At 38.9% G+C, this 17342-nt stretch overlaps 1 protein-coding gene across 6 annotated transcripts in view; it reads right to left on the bottom strand.

The window, feature by feature from the left end:
* POGZ (pogo transposable element derived with ZNF domain) overlaps positions 1–17342 on the bottom strand; it is a 53030-nt gene that overhangs the window by 15723 nt on the left and 19965 nt on the right. For 3 of the 6 annotated variants that reach the window (XM_040461156.1, XM_040461154.1, XM_040461159.1), the window contains exons 2-10: positions 15939–16063; positions 14767–14925; positions 6792–6967; positions 5781–5889; positions 4264–4554; positions 3965–4183; positions 1734–1840; positions 712–1049; positions 186–340 (exon numbers count right to left, since the gene is read on the bottom strand). In XM_040461156.1, the coding sequence (XP_040317090.1) occupies positions 186–340; positions 712–1049; positions 1734–1840; positions 3965–4183; positions 4264–4554; positions 5781–5889; positions 6792–6967; positions 14767–14925; positions 15939–16062 (1678 nt within the window). In that variant the 5' untranslated portion in view covers position 16063. The remainder of the gene's footprint in view (positions 1–185; positions 341–711; positions 1050–1733; positions 1841–3964; positions 4184–4263; positions 4555–5780; positions 5890–6791; positions 6968–14766; positions 14926–15938; positions 16064–17342) is intronic. The other 3 variants (XM_040461155.1, XM_040461158.1, XM_040461157.1) reach the window with 3 other exon arrangements.

Below are 17342 nucleotides of genomic sequence, written 5' to 3'. Positions count from 1 at the left end.
ATTCAGGCTTGAAGGGAAGTCTAAGTTGTAAGAATAGATGATGAGTGAAATAAGGAATTGACTTGAAATGTGCCAAGAGCTTCCTCTGTACTGATACTCATATATAAATAATGGGGTCCCCCCAGTGCCATTCAATGAATGAAGAGCAAAGTCTACCCCTAGAGTTTAAGAGTTTCCAAACTTACTAGTCGATTCATAAGGACTATGAACATTTTCCAAGTGGCACTGGAGCTGGAAGGGCGTGGAAAACTGGCGATAACAGTGTTGGCAGATGGTATGACCATCTACCTCACCATTCTGCTGATCAAGTTCTACGTGGTGTTTCATATGGTTCATGAATCTGTAGCACAGCACACGGGGAAAGTACAGAAAACAAAAAAATGAGCCTTGGAATCCCAGAACACACATTACATGTGTCCCCTCCCGCCCCCATACATACAACTTCCCCAGTTTGGGACAGTCCTTTTCTGAGCCCAGAAAAGGGTTCCTAAAAGTAAGAGTTCTGTGGAAGGATGTACTGGTTTCCTTCACTCCACCCAAAGTTATCTATTATTACCACAATACCTCCTCCTTCTAAAGTACCATTTATTGACTTAATGATAATCCTTACCCAGAATGGATAATAGGACTGTTGCCCAAAGAGAAAAACTTAAACATCTAAGAAAATTTCAGTCTTCTTTTGTCCAGGGTAACCTCTGAAGCTACACTTACCGAATGTTGTTTTTTAGCCTTTTGGTACAATGTGGACATCGGAAAGACGTGGCGACCTTAGGGAAGTTTGTGAGTTGGGCCACTTTGCCACCATCCCGTCCATAGTAGAAGTCATCTACTAGCATGATGAGTTTGGTCTGGACAGCATCACCCACATTCTCATTTGGCTCTGGTACTTTGGTAGGTGGGGACAGAGCAGGAATAGGTGTGGAAGAGGGTGTGGAAGCAACAGGAGCAGTTTTCTCAGGGGACGGGGGCTTTGCTGCTGATGGGACACTGGGTTCTGAATCCAGAGACTTTCCTTTCTTCTGGTATTCCACCATTTCTGGGCAACAGTACTATAAAGGAAGATCATTGTAGTTATCCTGGGGCCTGGGATGTGTTAACTCCCCAACCTCATGAACATCTCCTGGGAATGGTGTGATTCTAGGTATTCTCATCCAGGTTTCACCTTTCGGTGTTCTACAGTGTTTCCAGGACTCCCACTTTTTCTAGTGGATATATATTTACAGCCATATGCCACTCCAAACCCCGTACCTTATACTTCTCCCTCCTGCTTTAGATCCTTTAACCACCCACTAGCATAACCTGCCTCTAAACTCCCTGCTAGGAAATTTCAACCTTTGTGTCTGGACTAATACCAAAAAATGAAAAGGCTAGAAATGGGAACTGGTTAATGACTGACTCCTGATTCAGCCAATGACACAATAAATAGAAGATAAACCAAGGCCAACTTGGCTTGAGTCCTGATTATCTAACAAACCTGTCCACCTGTGCAATTTCAAAATCAATCATGACCAAGGAATTAAGGTCATATATTAAGGTTCTAATCTACTAGAGGTTCTTTAAATGTATCCTTCCACATTCCAAAGTATAAAACTCTTCCAAAATAGGCCAAAGGAGAGCATAAACCTTCCTAGTCATTTCAGAGCCCCCGTTTCACAAGTTCCCAACCCTATAGGAAGTATACAGTGGTAGCCATTGAAGCTGGATCCCCATCACAGGTGGTAGGTATCACTTACACACATGTGACCTCTCAAAGCTTCGGTAACACGGAATTGAGCATTACATCGTGGACATATTTTCCGTCCACCATCCTGGAGGTCGAACACTGGGATGGAAGAGGTCACTGGAAGAAGTGAAAAGCATTGATAAGCTTAGTATGATGATATTTGAAAAAGATTACTGGCCCTTTGAAGAAAGGTTAAACACTTCCTGAAGAGCACATTAATGTTTATCAGCAAGCGTGAGAGATCACTATGAGGAACATTCTTTTCATCATTCTTCTACCTCATGGCCAGCAAATCACAGCTCACAGATAAAATCCAGTCAGATGCGAACTTCTGTTTGGTTCATGAGCTAGGAATGGCTTTTACTTTTTTAATTGTCATAAAACATACATAAAATTTACCTCTTAACCATTCTCCAGTGAACAGTTAAGTACGCTCGCATTGCTGTACAAGCAATCTCCACCAGGACTCTTTTCCTCTTGTAAAACTGAAAGTCTATACCCATTAACTAATTCCCCATTCCTCCCTCCTCTTAGTCCCTGGCAACCACCATTATACGTCCTGTCTCTGTGAATTTGACTCCTCTGGGTACCTCATTTAAGTGGAATCATACAGTATTTTTCCTCTTGTTACCAGCTTAGTTTAATACTTAGCAGAATGTCTTCAAAGTTCATGAATGTTGTAGCATGTGTCAGAATTTCCTTCCTTGAACAATACACTACTGTAGGCATATATCATATTTTGTTTATTCATCAGCTGATGCTCACTTGGACTGCTTGGAAGTCCAATAGTCTTTTGGCTATTGTAGGTAATGCTGCTTTGAACATGGTTTACAAATATGAGTCCCTGCTTTCAGTTCTTTTGGGTCCTACCCCAGAAGTGGAATTGCTGGGTCAGATGGTAATTTTATGTTTCACTTTCTGAGAAACCATCACACCAATTTACATTTCCAACAGCAATGCACAAGGGTTCCAACTTCTATACATCCTCACCAACATTTGTTATTTTGTTTTTTGGGTAAGAGCCATCATGATGGGTGTGAAGTGGGATCTCAACACAGTTTTGATTTGTATTTCTCTCATCATTAGTGATGGTGAGGATCTTTTTGTGTGTGCTTAGTGGCTATCTGTATATCTTGTTTGGAGAAATGTCTGTTTAACTCCTTTGCCCAGTTTTTCATTGAGTTGTTTGGGTTTTTTTTGTTGTTGTTGTTGAGTTGTGCTTTATAGATTCTGCACTTGATCTTAGCCAAAAGGCTGACAAGCGATGTGCTTTATATATTCTGGATGTTAACCCTTTATCAGATATATGATTTTCTAATATTTTCTCTTATTCAGTAGGCTGCTTTTTCACTCTGTTCATAGTGTTCTTTGATGCCCTTTTAAAAGTTTAAAATTTGAGGTTGTTCCATTTATCTATTATTATTATTATATTCTTTTGTTACCTGTGCTTTTGGTGTCATGTGCAATAAATCATTGCTAAATCCAGTATTATGAACCTTTCCCCCTATGTTTTCTTCTTTTATAGTTTTAGCTCTTATGCTTAGGTCTTTGGTTCATTGAGTTAAACTTTTATATATGGTGTATGGGTCCAACTTCATTGGATATGAATGCCCAGTTTTTCCAATACCATTTGTTAAATGTTTTTTACATTTTTAAATGGCTAAAACGAAAGCGAAAGAAGATATTCTGATACGTGGAAATTACATAAAATTCAGAGTTCACAGTTTTAGTGGAGTTCGGTCATGCTTATATGCATATTGTCTGCGGGTGCTTTTGTACAACAATGTGTAGTTGTAGCAGAGACCCTATTTAGTGCATAAAACCTAAAATACTTATCTGGTTCTTTAGAGAAAAAGTTTGCTGACCCCTGCTCTAGACCACTGAAAACTCTCATGTTCATATCCTGTCTCCACCTGGAAACCTCCCTACCAATTCCTAACTTTTAAACCTTGTGCAGAAATCCACCTCCTCCATGAAGCTTTCCTTTGATTACACCACCCATCTCTGATCAACCAGTCCATTTCACTCGTCTCCACAGCACAAGAGACACAGAATGGTTTCCTTGTAGCTGATTTAGTTATACTTTTCACAGTGGCCATCCTCTTTCCTACACTACAGTTTCTTGTAAGAACAGACTGTGGCAATTATATTCTATTTTACATCTCTATTTCAAGGCATAGAGTTCTGATATATCGAATGCTTTATTAAAATGTTTCTGAATGACTGGTCAGGTTACTGTACCTTTCATTGAAGACTCAGGTCCGCTAGTTCTCTGGGAGCCATGGGCAGAGCTGTTGTTGGATACCACCACTGGCCCAGGACTCTGGCCCAGGGAAGGGATGGTGTTAAGGGTATTCACCAGTTTGGCTACTTCATTGCTATTTTCACCTGTAACCCCGGGTCGCTTCACAGTGACAAAGCTGGCAATGCTCACTGCAGGTGGAGAGGGGAAGGAGGGAGCTATGTTGGCCAAGTGATAATCATCTGTTCTCCACCCACAGCCCTGCCCAGTACGGCCATCTCCACTTCCCAAGGCTCACCTAGCTTGGGATTGGGTGTCTGGCTGGATTGGCCTGGAGGCTGAGAAGCCAGCTGCCCCAGTGAGGTTGGCTGTGTGGCGGTGGGAGTGGTGGAGGTGCTGGGTGTGGACTTGGTTTGCTGGGACTGCGACTGTGGGACGGTGCTTCGAATGGTCAGAGTGGCCGGGATGACGGTGGTGAAGGTGTTGGTGGTGGGCCGCACAGGCATCGTGGAGCCTGGCCTCACTGGGGTCATCTGAGAGAACACTTGTGGGACTCCAACTGTCGGCTTAACAAACTGGGTACCTGGAGCTTCAAAAGAGAAACAAAGTACCACATCTTGGTCAATGAGCTCACCTTTAATACGTTCTACCAGTGTTTACCGGAAATACTGGAATAGGAAAAAATAATTTCTCCAAACTATTTGGTGGCCATCAGAGGTTACCAAGAGTAGCACGTTAGATATTTTTAATGTCTAAGAAAATAGGTATGCAAGCAGATAAAAGAACTTAGCCTAAGTAACCAGCCCTATTAAACTGAAGAAGGAAGATTCCTATCAATTCCTCCCCAAACACCTTACCACACTGCCTTTTCCATCCCAAGAATACAATTAGGAGTAGCTTGACCTCAATACTGAAAGAACAAGGATGAGTACAGACTAGGAGGCAGTATGGGTATATATAGGCCAAAGGGCAAATGTGGTCCTGAAAAAAGCTATCTTTCTTTTTCAGGACACTAAAGGAGTCCTCCATTCTTTTCTATGCATTCAAAAAGACTGACTATGCCATTCTATTGGGATGTCCCAGAGGCGAATGTCCTGGCTCAGCTGCAGACAATTCCATGGACAGGTGTATAAGAAATATCAGAACTAGGTAAGATAAGGTCATGAGACTGAAGGCCAAAAACACTCTGTGGGCTCTGAGAACAACAACGACAACTTAGACCAGCTTATGGAGGTACCTTCACAACAACGAAATTAAGATCTCTTTTGGTCTGAATTGTAGTAAACTTACAGACACTTAATAAAGAACTGTGGGGAAAATTACAAGATTTCAGAAAATTATTTTCAATTCAGTTTCTTAAAAAAAAAATACTAACTAGTCATTGGCAATATTTATCATCAAAGGTTCAGTCATTTGTTTTATACCCAAAATCTATGCTATAAAATTAAAGGGAAAGAAAGTTTATAATCCCACCATGTAAGTGAGTAAACTTACAAGAAATCGGAAATTTGAGAGTTTGCATTAATAATATTCCTTCAGGATAACAAACTTTACAGCTGACAAAAACACCAGAAGCAGAAAAATGACTATATAAACCCTTCTTTAAAGGGTGGTAAAAAGTTAAAAAGAAAAATAAAACACCATCCTGGCCAAAGGTTAGACATCATTTTTAAAAATTGGGCTTAAATCAGTGTGATCTTATATTTTTAGATTTTCCTTAAGTATGCTTTTTAAATGACCAAGAATACTTTGAGACAGTAAAAACAAATCTTCTGGATGCCAGTTTATTTCAAATGGGCAGACATTTTTCCTTACCTGGGACTAGTGTTATTGGTCTAACCGTTTGGCCTTGCTGTACGTTCAGCACAATCCCAACCTGATTCATCGCATTTTGTACAGGCCGGACATTTCTTACAGGAAATCCCTGCATTAAAAAAGCAAAATGATCTTTAACATGGAGATTAGCTAACACTAGCAGATACTACAGTAAGACTACATCCAAAAAATTCCCACTCTTACCCAGTGCTTCTTTTTCTAGAGGTAGAGCTTTTAAATGACCAAGATGGAGAAATTTAGGAATTCTGGCAAAAGTTTTGAGTGACAAAATATCAAAACTGAAGAATAAGCTTTAGTCCATGAGCAAAAATGAAAATCTACTTCCTGTCTTAAAAAATCAGCTTAAAAAATACCTCATTCACAAACTGGCCCCTAAACAGATAAAGACATAGAAGGGGAAAAAAGTGACACTCTAAGAGTATTCACAGTAGTGATTCAACACAAACCAATTGTTAAGAAATTGTTTCCAAAGTCCACAAACCTCTGGCAAATCTGTAAGAGGAGAGTTTGTAACTCAGGAAGCCACAGGCCAAGAGCAGCACTTGCCTTTAGGTTCCACATCCAGCATCAGGCTTTCAACTTCAACTGACATTATGTATCAAATAATCTGCCTCCTTCTCTTCCAAAGTTCTCCCTGCACTTCACCAATTTCACACACAGATTTCCAAAAGTCAATTAACTCACCCATTATAAGAAAATCAACCCAAGCAAAGGGCAAGAAGCTTTGAGGGCCAAGTATTAACACTTCCTAATCTAAGCTTTCTAACTAATTTCTGCCCAGATCTCAATCAAACCACTTAACAGCCCTCTGAAGGATAGGAAGAAGATATTACCCAGCTGTATGTTATATTGGGCTTTCCATAAAAGTTAGTATCAAATTATAAAACAGCAAATGAGAAAGCCAGGACAAAAGACAGGACTTAAAACTCCAAAGGTTCACAGTCTTTCTCTCCTTCCCTATCCAGCCCCAGAATTCAGAGTCCTACTCACCTGCGTAGTGATGAATATTGGTTGTGAGGCCACAGGAGAACTAGTCACATGATTGGCATTCTGCATGACCTGGACAGGCCTCAATACTGGTTGAGTAACCATTGTGCCCAGACCTGGGGTTGGATTCTGGGTTAGGATGAGCGGCTGTCCACCTTGTTGGACCAAAGAATTGCCAGCTAAGGGTAAAAGAAAAAAAAAAAAATGTAAGAGAAAACAAAGCCACATTTTACAAGAAACATTGGGGTCGCAGATAAGAAATGCAGTCTCAGATATTAAAATATCCAAAACTGTCACGACTCACCTCAGGTTTAACATCACCAACCTCACCAAAAATTTAAGCTTCACCCAAATCTACATCTAACAGAAAAACAGGTAGATAGGGGAGGTTCACTAATATCTCCCCCGTATATCTTAACTAGGGATGTCTTAATTTAGTAAGACTTTTTCTACATGGCTATCATTTGGACTCTGATGATTTAATATACGATTTAACATAATCTCTCCATACCAAACTAGCAAAACAAAGTAACATTTTTTTTACATATTTTAACTAAGTGAAACTTATTTTGTCAGAATGTAATTTGCTGTTAGCAATCCACTTTAATATTTTTAAAAGAGAAGTATTCATCAACAAACATTAATTCAGCAAGTACACAACATCTAAAGAATGATGCCTCTTCCTAGTGATTTCAAATCTCAGAAATGCAACAGATTCTCTAAACAATCAGTGGCTTTTACAGATACGGGAACAGAGAGATTGACAGGCTATCCCTCTCTTTTTTGACATCAGAACTGATAAAGACTTGGCTAAAAACTAACCAACACCCAGTAAAAATGGTATGACTTCATGAAGCAGATGGTTCATTCATAATAAATACTAATAAACTGGCTACTGAAACGTTTTAGGTTGTTTTCATTTGTGAAAAAAGTAATTTTGTAAATGTTTTAAAGTTTTTTTTTTTTTACTACATTGGGCTAAAAAAATCATTAATACTAAACTTTACTGATTTACAAAGAATACCCCAAAACCAGACAGAAAATTTCACAGTTGATATACCTAACTCAAAGATTCAAATAAGATACTGTGCCTCAACTTTTTGCCTCAAATAACCACAGTGGGATGGGTTCCTCTGAATTGTATGTCCTACTTGACAGATGGAGTCAGTGCAGTTAGCTACAAAGCTAGACCACTGGTACAGGTGGCTATTAATGGGCCAACAATGGCTTGTCCCACTTTTTTCCAGAAATTGAGTGCCCATCAGTGGACTAGACCTCATAGTTATGAGGCCAGCTGAATAGTGATGGAGAGATTGACAAATAGAATTTCCAAGTTCTATCAATGCTAATTATATTGGCAATTTGCTATTTTAATTTAAATGTTTTATTATGGAGAAGTTCAAATACACAAAAATAGAATATCATAATGAATGTACCCCATGTACTCATCACTCAGCTTTAACAATTATTAACTAGTACCAATTTTGTTTTATCTGTACCTGCCACCCACTTTCTATAATCTAATAACTCTAATGAATCCTAATAAAATATTTTAAATGACTCTACATTCTTAAGTTTTTCTTTAAAGAAATTCTGCCAATTGATGGGTCTTACAAAGTTCTATTTCCAGAGGATAAAAGAAGCAGGCAATCAGAATCCTTCAAACTTGAAAGGCCTATAAAAGTATCAACCAACCAGCACCCTGCCTCACAGGGTGCTCTCAAACACCCAACCAGCACCCTGCCTCACAGGGTGCTCTCAAATAAACTCGGAACCATAGCCATAAACTGATTAAATATGGGTTACTGATTGAGCAGCTTCTCTCACAATATGCTGTTTTTACAAATCTGAAGGTCTTCATGTTTCCTTTATTTTTTTGTTTACTTACATAGTCTTAAAACCCAGGGATGAGAGCTAAATTGAGTCAAAATGGGCTAAACAAGAGTTGAAAGCCATTATTAGTTATAGAATAAGAAATCTAGGGGCGCCTGGGTGGCTCAGTCGGTTGAGCATCCGACTTCGGCTCAGGTCATGATCTCACAGTCTGTGAGTTCGAGCCCCGCGTCGGGCTCTGTGCTGACAGCTCGGAGCCTGGAGCCTGCTTCTGATCCTGTGTCTCCCTCTCTCTCTGCCCCTCCCCCACTCATGCTCTGTCTCTCTCACTCTCAAAAATGAATAAATGTTAAAAAAAATTAAAAAAAAAAAAAGAAATCTATTAACATTAAATTCACATCATTCACAGCTCAGAATTAAGCAGTGATTTATTTCACTACATACTATGTCTTTCCAATGCAAACATATACGATCAGTCAGAACTACAGAAATCATTTCTAAACGCTGAGTGGTAGATTCTGAAGAACAAAAAGGATTTCAAAAATGTTCCAAATTTTATTCCTGATACTTTCTTAAAAAAAAAAAAAGCTTTACTGAGATAACATAAACATACCATACGTATTACCCATGTAAAGTATACAATTCAGAGGTTTTTAGTATATTCGAATACAAGCTTTGTGCAACTATCACTTCTATTTAATTCCAGAACATGTTCATCATCCTAAGAAAAAAATCTTGTGCCCATTAGCAGTTTTTCCCTATCTCCTCTCCCCAGCCCTGGAAACCACAGATCGTATAAATGGAGTCATACAGTATGTTGCCTTTTGTGTCTGACTCCTTTCATTCAGCACAACATTTTCAAGGGTTATTCATGTTCTAGTATACATCAGTATTTCATTCCTTTTTATGGCCAAATAATATCCCACTGTACAGATATACCACCTTTTGTTTATCCATTCAACAGCTCACGCTGTTCCATTTGGGGGCTATATGAATAATACTATGAACATTTGTTCAGGACATTTGTGTGAACATGTTTCCATGTTTCGGGTATACAGCTAGGAGAATTGCTGAGTCATGTAAGTACACTTAACTTTTTGAGAAATTGACAAACTATTTCCCAAAGTGGCCATACCATTTTTACATTCTCATCAGCAATATAGGAGTCCCAATGTCTCCACATTCTCACCAACACTTGTTATTTGTCCACCTTTTTGATTATAGCCATCCTAGTGGGTGTAAAGTGGTAATCTCACTGTGGTTCTGATATGCATTTCCTCAGTGACTAATGATGTAGAACATTTTTCATGTGCTTACTGGCCATTTATATATTCTCTTTGGAGAAATGTCTATCTAGATCTTCTGCCCATTTAAGAAATTGGATTGTCTTTTTATTATTGAATTGTAGTAGTTCTTTATATATCCTAGTTATCATGTCCCTTATCATATATATTATTTGCACAATTTTTCTCCCATTCTATGGGTGTTTTCACTTCTTGATTATGCCCTTTGAAGCATAAAAGGTTTTAATTTTTATAAGGTCCAATCATTTTTTTCTATGGTTACATATGCTTTTGGATCCTAAGAATCCACTACCTAAATCAAGGTCATAAAGATTTACACCTATGTTTGCTTCTAAAAGTTTTACAGTCTTAGCTCTTACACTGACCATTTAGTTAACGCTTATAAACGGTAAGGAGTGGAAGGGCCACTCCATCCACTTCCATGTGGGAAAAGTACCCAGTTGTCCCGGTATAGTCTGCTGAAAAACTATTCTATACCCATTAAATAGGAAAGTATTGATTACATTTTATTCTTAAGCAATTATCATTCTCCATGGAACAGGTATTTTGGAGTACAGAACAAAACTGTGTCCATATCCTTTCCACTATTCTTTCAAAATAATCTTTACCTTAATTGTATTTTAACACTTGACTCATAAAATACTACACACATTTAAAAGGCTTTTTAAAAATTATTTTAACATTTATTCATTTTTGAGAGACAGAGCACAAGCAGGGGTGGGGCAGAGAGAGAGGAAGACACAGAATCTGAAGCAGGCTCCAGGCTCTGAACTGTCAGCACAGATCTGGATGCGGGGCTCAAACTCACAGATGTGAGGATCATGACCTGAGCCTAAGCAGGATGCTTAACCGACTGAGCCACCCAGACACCCCTAAAAGTTCTAAAGTACAATGATAAACACTCTTGAATCCATCACCCAGCACAGGACTAGACCATTACAAAAACCATCAATGTACTCCTCCTCCGTCTCAACTCCTGGCCTCCCTCCCACATTAAAAAAAAAAAAAAAAAAAAAAGTTTTTCAAAATCAAGAATCAAGAAAATGCTTTCTATACAGAGAGGGCAAAGAAAACAAGAGAAATAGATAAATTATAAAAGCTAAATCAGTGCCCCCAAAAGAATTTTTTTTATAATATAATTATTGGTGGAGGTGGCTATTGATAACCAGGAGCCCAACCAGTTTTAAATATTTGTTTGTTTGTTTATTTATTTTTATTTTATTTATTTATTTTTTTGAGAGAGAGTGGGGAAAGGGCAGAGCAAAAGAATCCTAAGCAGGCTCTGTGCTGTCAGCTTGATCCCACGAACTCTAGATCACGATCTGAGACGAAATCAAGAGTCTGGTACTTTAACCCACTGAGCCACTTAGGTGCCCCAAATCCACTCTATTCCGAAGTCTCATCCTTAAACCTAGACTAGCATCTCAAGAATATCAGATAAGGGCGCCTGGGAGGCTCAGTCGGTTAAGCATCTGACTTCAGCTCAGGTCATGATCTCACAGTTCGTGAGCTCGAGCCTCACTTAGGGTGAGCCCCACTTCTCTCTCTCTTCTCCCTCTCTCTCTCCCTCTCGTGGGATTCTCTCTCTCTCTCTCTCTCTCTCTCTCTCTCTCTCTCTGCCTCTCTCTCACTTATGCCTCCTCTCAAAAAAGAAAAAAAAGAATATCAGATTTAAAAAGTTACAGAATTGCCTGTATTATGCAAAAAGGGGGGTGGTTAGGCAAATTGGATTTATTAATGCATGCTTATCTATGCATGAAAATGTTTTGGAAGAATACACACGACATATGTAACTGGTTACCAGTCTGTACCCAATTTTTTTCCCACTAACATGGGTTAATGTTTTATTTATTTATTTATTTTGAGAAAGAGAGAGAGAAAGAATGGGGTAGAGGGACAGAGGAGAGAAAATCCCCAGCAGGCTCTATGCTCAGTGCAGACCCTTGATTCCATGACCCTGGGATCATGAGCTGAGCTGAAATCAAGAGTCAGATGTTCAACTGACTGAGCTACCCAGACCCCCCATGGGTTAACATTTTAATTTAAATACTAGAAGTAGTATCTGTATATAGATTTTTTTTTTTTAACTTTGTACACAGCCCTAGGTGGGCTCGGAAATCAAAAGTCCATTCAAGGAGTCAAAGAGACTAGCTCATGTCAGTGTGTCCTCATAAGCCTTGGAATATCGTACAATCAAAGAAAAATTTAGTTATGCTGGTTGCTAACAGCACTTTGACAGATTATTTTAAGAGAAATACAGGAAAGCAATATAACACAGAGGAAAGGACACAAACTGAAATCTAGACAATTCAAATCCAGTTTAGTCACTTACCAACTAACTATCTGACTTTAAGCACATTGTTTAGACTCTCTAGGCCTTTGGTTTCCACATCTGTAAAATGACAGAATCCTCTGGATAGTGGTTCCTCATCTTTATATATATGTAAGGGCCCCTATCTATAAGTTCAAAAAAATTCTAAGGATGTTTCATATAATAAAAATAGTATTTTCAGTACCCAACAACTGAAAAAAATGCCTACAGAAATTAGATTTAAGTTCAATAGTACCTAAAGTTGGCAGCAATATGAGGAAAGAGCTATTGGTGGGCAATTATTCAGGGCAATCTATTAGGACAATTTGAGACCATCTATCAAGTTTTAAATGCCTGATCCAAACAATTTCACTTTCTACTGCAGATATGCTTACACAGTGCACACAGATACAATGCCTGAGAATGCTCACCAAGCACTGCTTGTAATCACAAAAAATAAGGACTGTAATAAATATCTAACAGTAGAGGAGTAAATGGTTATAGCCAAAAATAAAACCACCATATGTACTTCTAATGGAAATATAAACTGATACAACATTTCTAGATGGCCATTCCAGGAAAAATATCAAAAGCCTTAAAAACTATGCTGACTTTTGATCCAATAATTTGACATTATAAATATGTTCTCAGAAGTAAGGAGGTGAGAAAAGACACAGAGACAGAGATGCGCACAATAGCTCTTTAAAGTACAAGTATAGCCCTTTACAACTATCGTTAATAATAAGTAACCAAACAACAGGAAATACAGTTGACTCTTGAACAACACAGGTTTGAATTGTGAAGGTCCACTTGTACATGGATTTTTTTTTAAGTTTATTTATTTTTATTAAAAAAAATTTTTTTTTAACATTTATTCATTTTTGAGAGACAGGGCATGAGCGGGGAAGGGGCAGAGAGAGGGAGACACAGAATCTGAAACAGGCTCCAGGCTCTGAGCTCTCAGCACAGAGCCCTATGCAGGGCTCGAACTCACGGACTGTGAGATCACAACCTGAGCTGAAGCCAGATGCTTAACCGACTGAGCCACCCAGGTGTCCCTAAGTTTATTTATTTTTGAGAAAGTATGTGTGCATGGGGGAGGGGGGAAGAGGGCAGAGAAAGAGGGAGAGAGAATCCCAAGCAGGCTCCATGCTGTCAGCCAGAGCCCGACATGGGGTTTGATCCCATGGATCAAACCATGAGATTATGACCAGAGCAGAAATCAAGAGTTGGACACCCAACCAACTGAGCCACCCAGGCACCCCTGGATTTTTTTTTAATAAATATAGTATAGTACTATGTTATCTCTCTTTTTTATGATTTTCTGTATAACATTTTCTTTTCTCTAGCTTACTTTATTGTAAGAATACAGTATAATACATATTACATACAAAATCTGTGATAATCAACTTATCAACAGAAGGCTATCAGTATTTAAATTTGGGGGGAATCAAAAGTTATATGTAAATTTTCAACTATGCAGACAGTTGGCGCCCCTACCCCCCATGTTGTTCAAGGGTTAACTGTACCTTTACTCATCAACAATGTTACAGACATACACTGATATTCATTACATATTATTCATATACATATTAATTACATATTATTCATATACATATTCATTACATATTAAGGGGAAAAAGGAGGCAAAGAGTAATGTAGAGGCTGTATGATCCGTTTTTATAAAAAGTAAATCACAACATATACCATATGGGAGTATATAAAAGTACATATATGTACAAAATAAGAATTACAAATAGTTATCTCCAGGTAGTGAGATCACAGTTAAAAAATTTTTTCCTTCCTTTTATTTTTTCAGTTTACTTTTTCTACAATACACATATTATTCTTGTATTAATAAAGCTATTTTGTTTTTAAAGGAAATAAAACAAAAATAAGCCCTCTGCAGCAACACAATGATTCTATAAAGGTGCTTATTCTAGTTTAGGAATCTTAAGATATAACTTGCCTTCAGAGTGTAAAAACAGTCATCAGAAATGAATAGAAACCAATACTACGCAGCTCTAGTCAATAAATACACTAGAAGCACCACTCTTTCACCACTTCCTTCAAGTAGAAAACAACCCTATCCTATTTTCCATACCCAGGAACCAATGACCATATGAATCTGCCAAAGAAAATTCAGAACAAAGCTGCCCTGGGAGAATTCTTACCAAACTAGTGGGGCTTATTCTACTTAAAAAAATAACAAAAACAATCAAACAGCACCCCCCGCCCAATCTTTTTAATAGTCAGGAATTTTGGGTTTACATTTTCTCTCCCACAAATTACCAGCAGCAAGATCAGCTGCCCTCAGACTTGAAAGACCAGCATCAATTCAGCACTAACTCAGAAGGAACAGCAACACTACTGAATCACTTCCATATCACAGAATCATTACTAAATTCACTCCAACTAGTAGAACCATCTCAGTACCTAAAACTAAACAGGTACATCTGTTCCTAATACCTCTTTATTTCTCTCTCTCACCCCTCTGGCCCAGGAAGAATTTCCCAATAATCCCACTTACCATTGTTGTTGGCAATTAGTGTGACAAGAGTCTTCTTTGTACTGTCGCTGTTCTGTGCCCCGCTGCTACTAACGGTGGTGGATGTAGAGAGGTGCCCAGCAACAGAAGCATGGGCAGCGATGGGCACTGGAGCCGAGACTGGCTGCTGGCTCACAGAAACTGTGGGGAAGGGGAGGCATAGTCACTTGGAGACAGGGACAGATGACACTAAAGGATATTGTTCTAATCCCTTTCATCTTGTTGTGGGTCTCTACAGCCAAAAAGTTTCCTGCTTTCTTTGCAAATCCAACTGTTCATCTGATTTCTCCTCCTACTTGTCCCTTGCTCCACCAATTAGACACAATGCCTTCTTCATCTCATATTTCCTGGTTAATTTAGATCGCGAGTTCACTGAACCAGTATTTTAAGGTTTTGCTTATAAAGCACAAGCAAATCTCTAGGACTCAAAGGTTTATTATCACCACTATTGGTATTTATAACCATGCATACATAATAAGCCGTACACAAGATCCTGAACTGTGTCCTGTTTCAGCCTAAACCAATGCCATCTTCAGGTCTCAAGGTAGGAAAGATAAAAATAAAGAGAGCAACAGATACAATTTAGCAGGGGGAAAGAACCATCACCCACTCTCTGAATTTAGGGCAATCTAGAATTTGACCCTGCAACATCACGTTTTTGAAAGAGCAGCTAACAAGCCTATGTTTGTAAACTGTTCATGAAGGCAGACACAAAGCAAACTCTGTTCAGCTCACAAAGGAAACCAAGGTAAAGTAAAACAAACAAAGAAGAGAAAAATGACTACGGGATCCTGCGTTTGGGTACATAAATGAACACTGCCACACACACTACTTTGCGTTCTTGTTCGTACATTTGGTAGGAGGACTGCTAAATGATTGCTAAGCATTGGTTAACTCAACTCTCAATGTTTTAAATAAATTAAGCATAGTGTTTCTAGCTTCACATATGAAGAAACTGAGGTATTTTTACAGACTAAAGCATAGAAAAAAAAAAGCACCAGCGCCACAACGAGGCATCCATCCTTGGGTTCTTAAACGAGGCATCCATCCTTGGGTTCTTAAAAGTCTTTCTCCACCTCACACTTTCTTAATAAAAATGCCATCCAACTGAGTCAGTTTAAATAACAATCCAAGATCAAAAGAGTTTTTGTTACCTGTAGTAGTTTTATCCACTGAATTATAATCTTCAACGACAGAATCCTCAATGACATCGCTGATTTTCTGCCATGGTTCCAGCTCCTCCTCCTCACATTCCATAAAGAGGTCGGTGTCCGCCATGCTACAAGAAAAAAGGACCAAATAAGATACTGACCTCAATGAGGCGCCTGGGTGGCTCAGTCGGTTAAGCGTCTGACTTTGGCTCAGGTCAGGATCTCACGGTTTTTGAGTTTGAGCCCCATCAGGCTCTTGTGCTGATAGCTGGGAGCCTACAGCCTGCTTCTGATTCTGTGTCTTTCTCTCTCTCTGTTCCTCCCCTGCTCACACTCTGTGTCTCTCTCTCTAAAATAAATAAACATTAAAAAAAAAAAAAAGATATTGGACCTAAGAAGATATTGACCTCAAAATGAGAAGTGGTTTTATACAAAATATGGAATCAGATTCTTCAATCCACCCTTATGCTCCCTCTACCCTTTCCCCTAACCTCCCCCTACTGCCACATTTCAAAGGATCTAGAATTATAACTTTTGCTCTCTTAGAAATATTTATTTTGAGAGAGAGAGAGAGCACACACAAGTGGGAGAGGGGCAGAGAGAGGCAGACAGAGAATCCCAACCAGGCTCTGAGCTGTCAGTGCAGAGCCTGACTGGGGATCAAATCTCATGACCAGAGCTGAAATTGAGAGTAGGACGCTTAACTGACTGAGCCTCTCAGGTGCCTCATTGTAAGTTTTATTCTTGAAAACAAATTATGAAAGAGCTCACAGCAATTATTCAATAAGAGGAGTATAAAAATTTAATCTGTAATACCCAGGGCTATGCTCAGGGTGAGGCAAATCATCCAAGTACAGGGTCTTCGATTAAAATGTATGTTTTGGGGGTGCCTGGCTGGCTTAGTCAGTGGAGCACATGACTTTTGATCTGAGTTGTGACTTGAGCCCCACTGTGGGTACAGATATTACTGAAGAAGAAAATCTTTAAAAACAATAATAATAGGGGCACCTGGGTGGCTCAGTCAGTTGAGTGTCTGACTCTTGATTTTGGCTCAGGTCATGATCCCAGGATTGTGGGATTGAGTCACATGTCAGGCTCCAGGCAGGGCGTAGAGCCTGCTTAAGATGCGCTCTCTCTCCCTCTGCCCTTTTCCTCCCTGCTCATGTGCTCGCTCTCAAAAAAAAAAAAAAAAAAAGTAAAAAAGGTGTATTTTGCTCATTATGAACTTTTTCATATTAATAGTACTCTTTTACTATGTTAAAATACTCTTTTATTCCTGAGCCTTTTTGCAGTCTCTTAAATTTTACACCCAGGATAAGAACCTCACTTGTCACACTACATTCCCAGTTTATAAACTTAGGCTGTTAGCTGCTCTTTCAAAAAGGTGATGCTGCAGGGTCAAATTCT

This window comes from Herpailurus yagouaroundi, unplaced genomic scaffold (assembly GCF_014898765.1).
Source record: "Herpailurus yagouaroundi ecotype Mexico unplaced genomic scaffold, PumYag 254, whole genome shotgun sequence".
Taxonomy (NCBI): Eukaryota; Metazoa; Chordata; class Mammalia; order Carnivora; family Felidae; genus Herpailurus; species Herpailurus yagouaroundi.
This window is presented reverse-complemented; position numbering and strand designations above follow the sequence as displayed.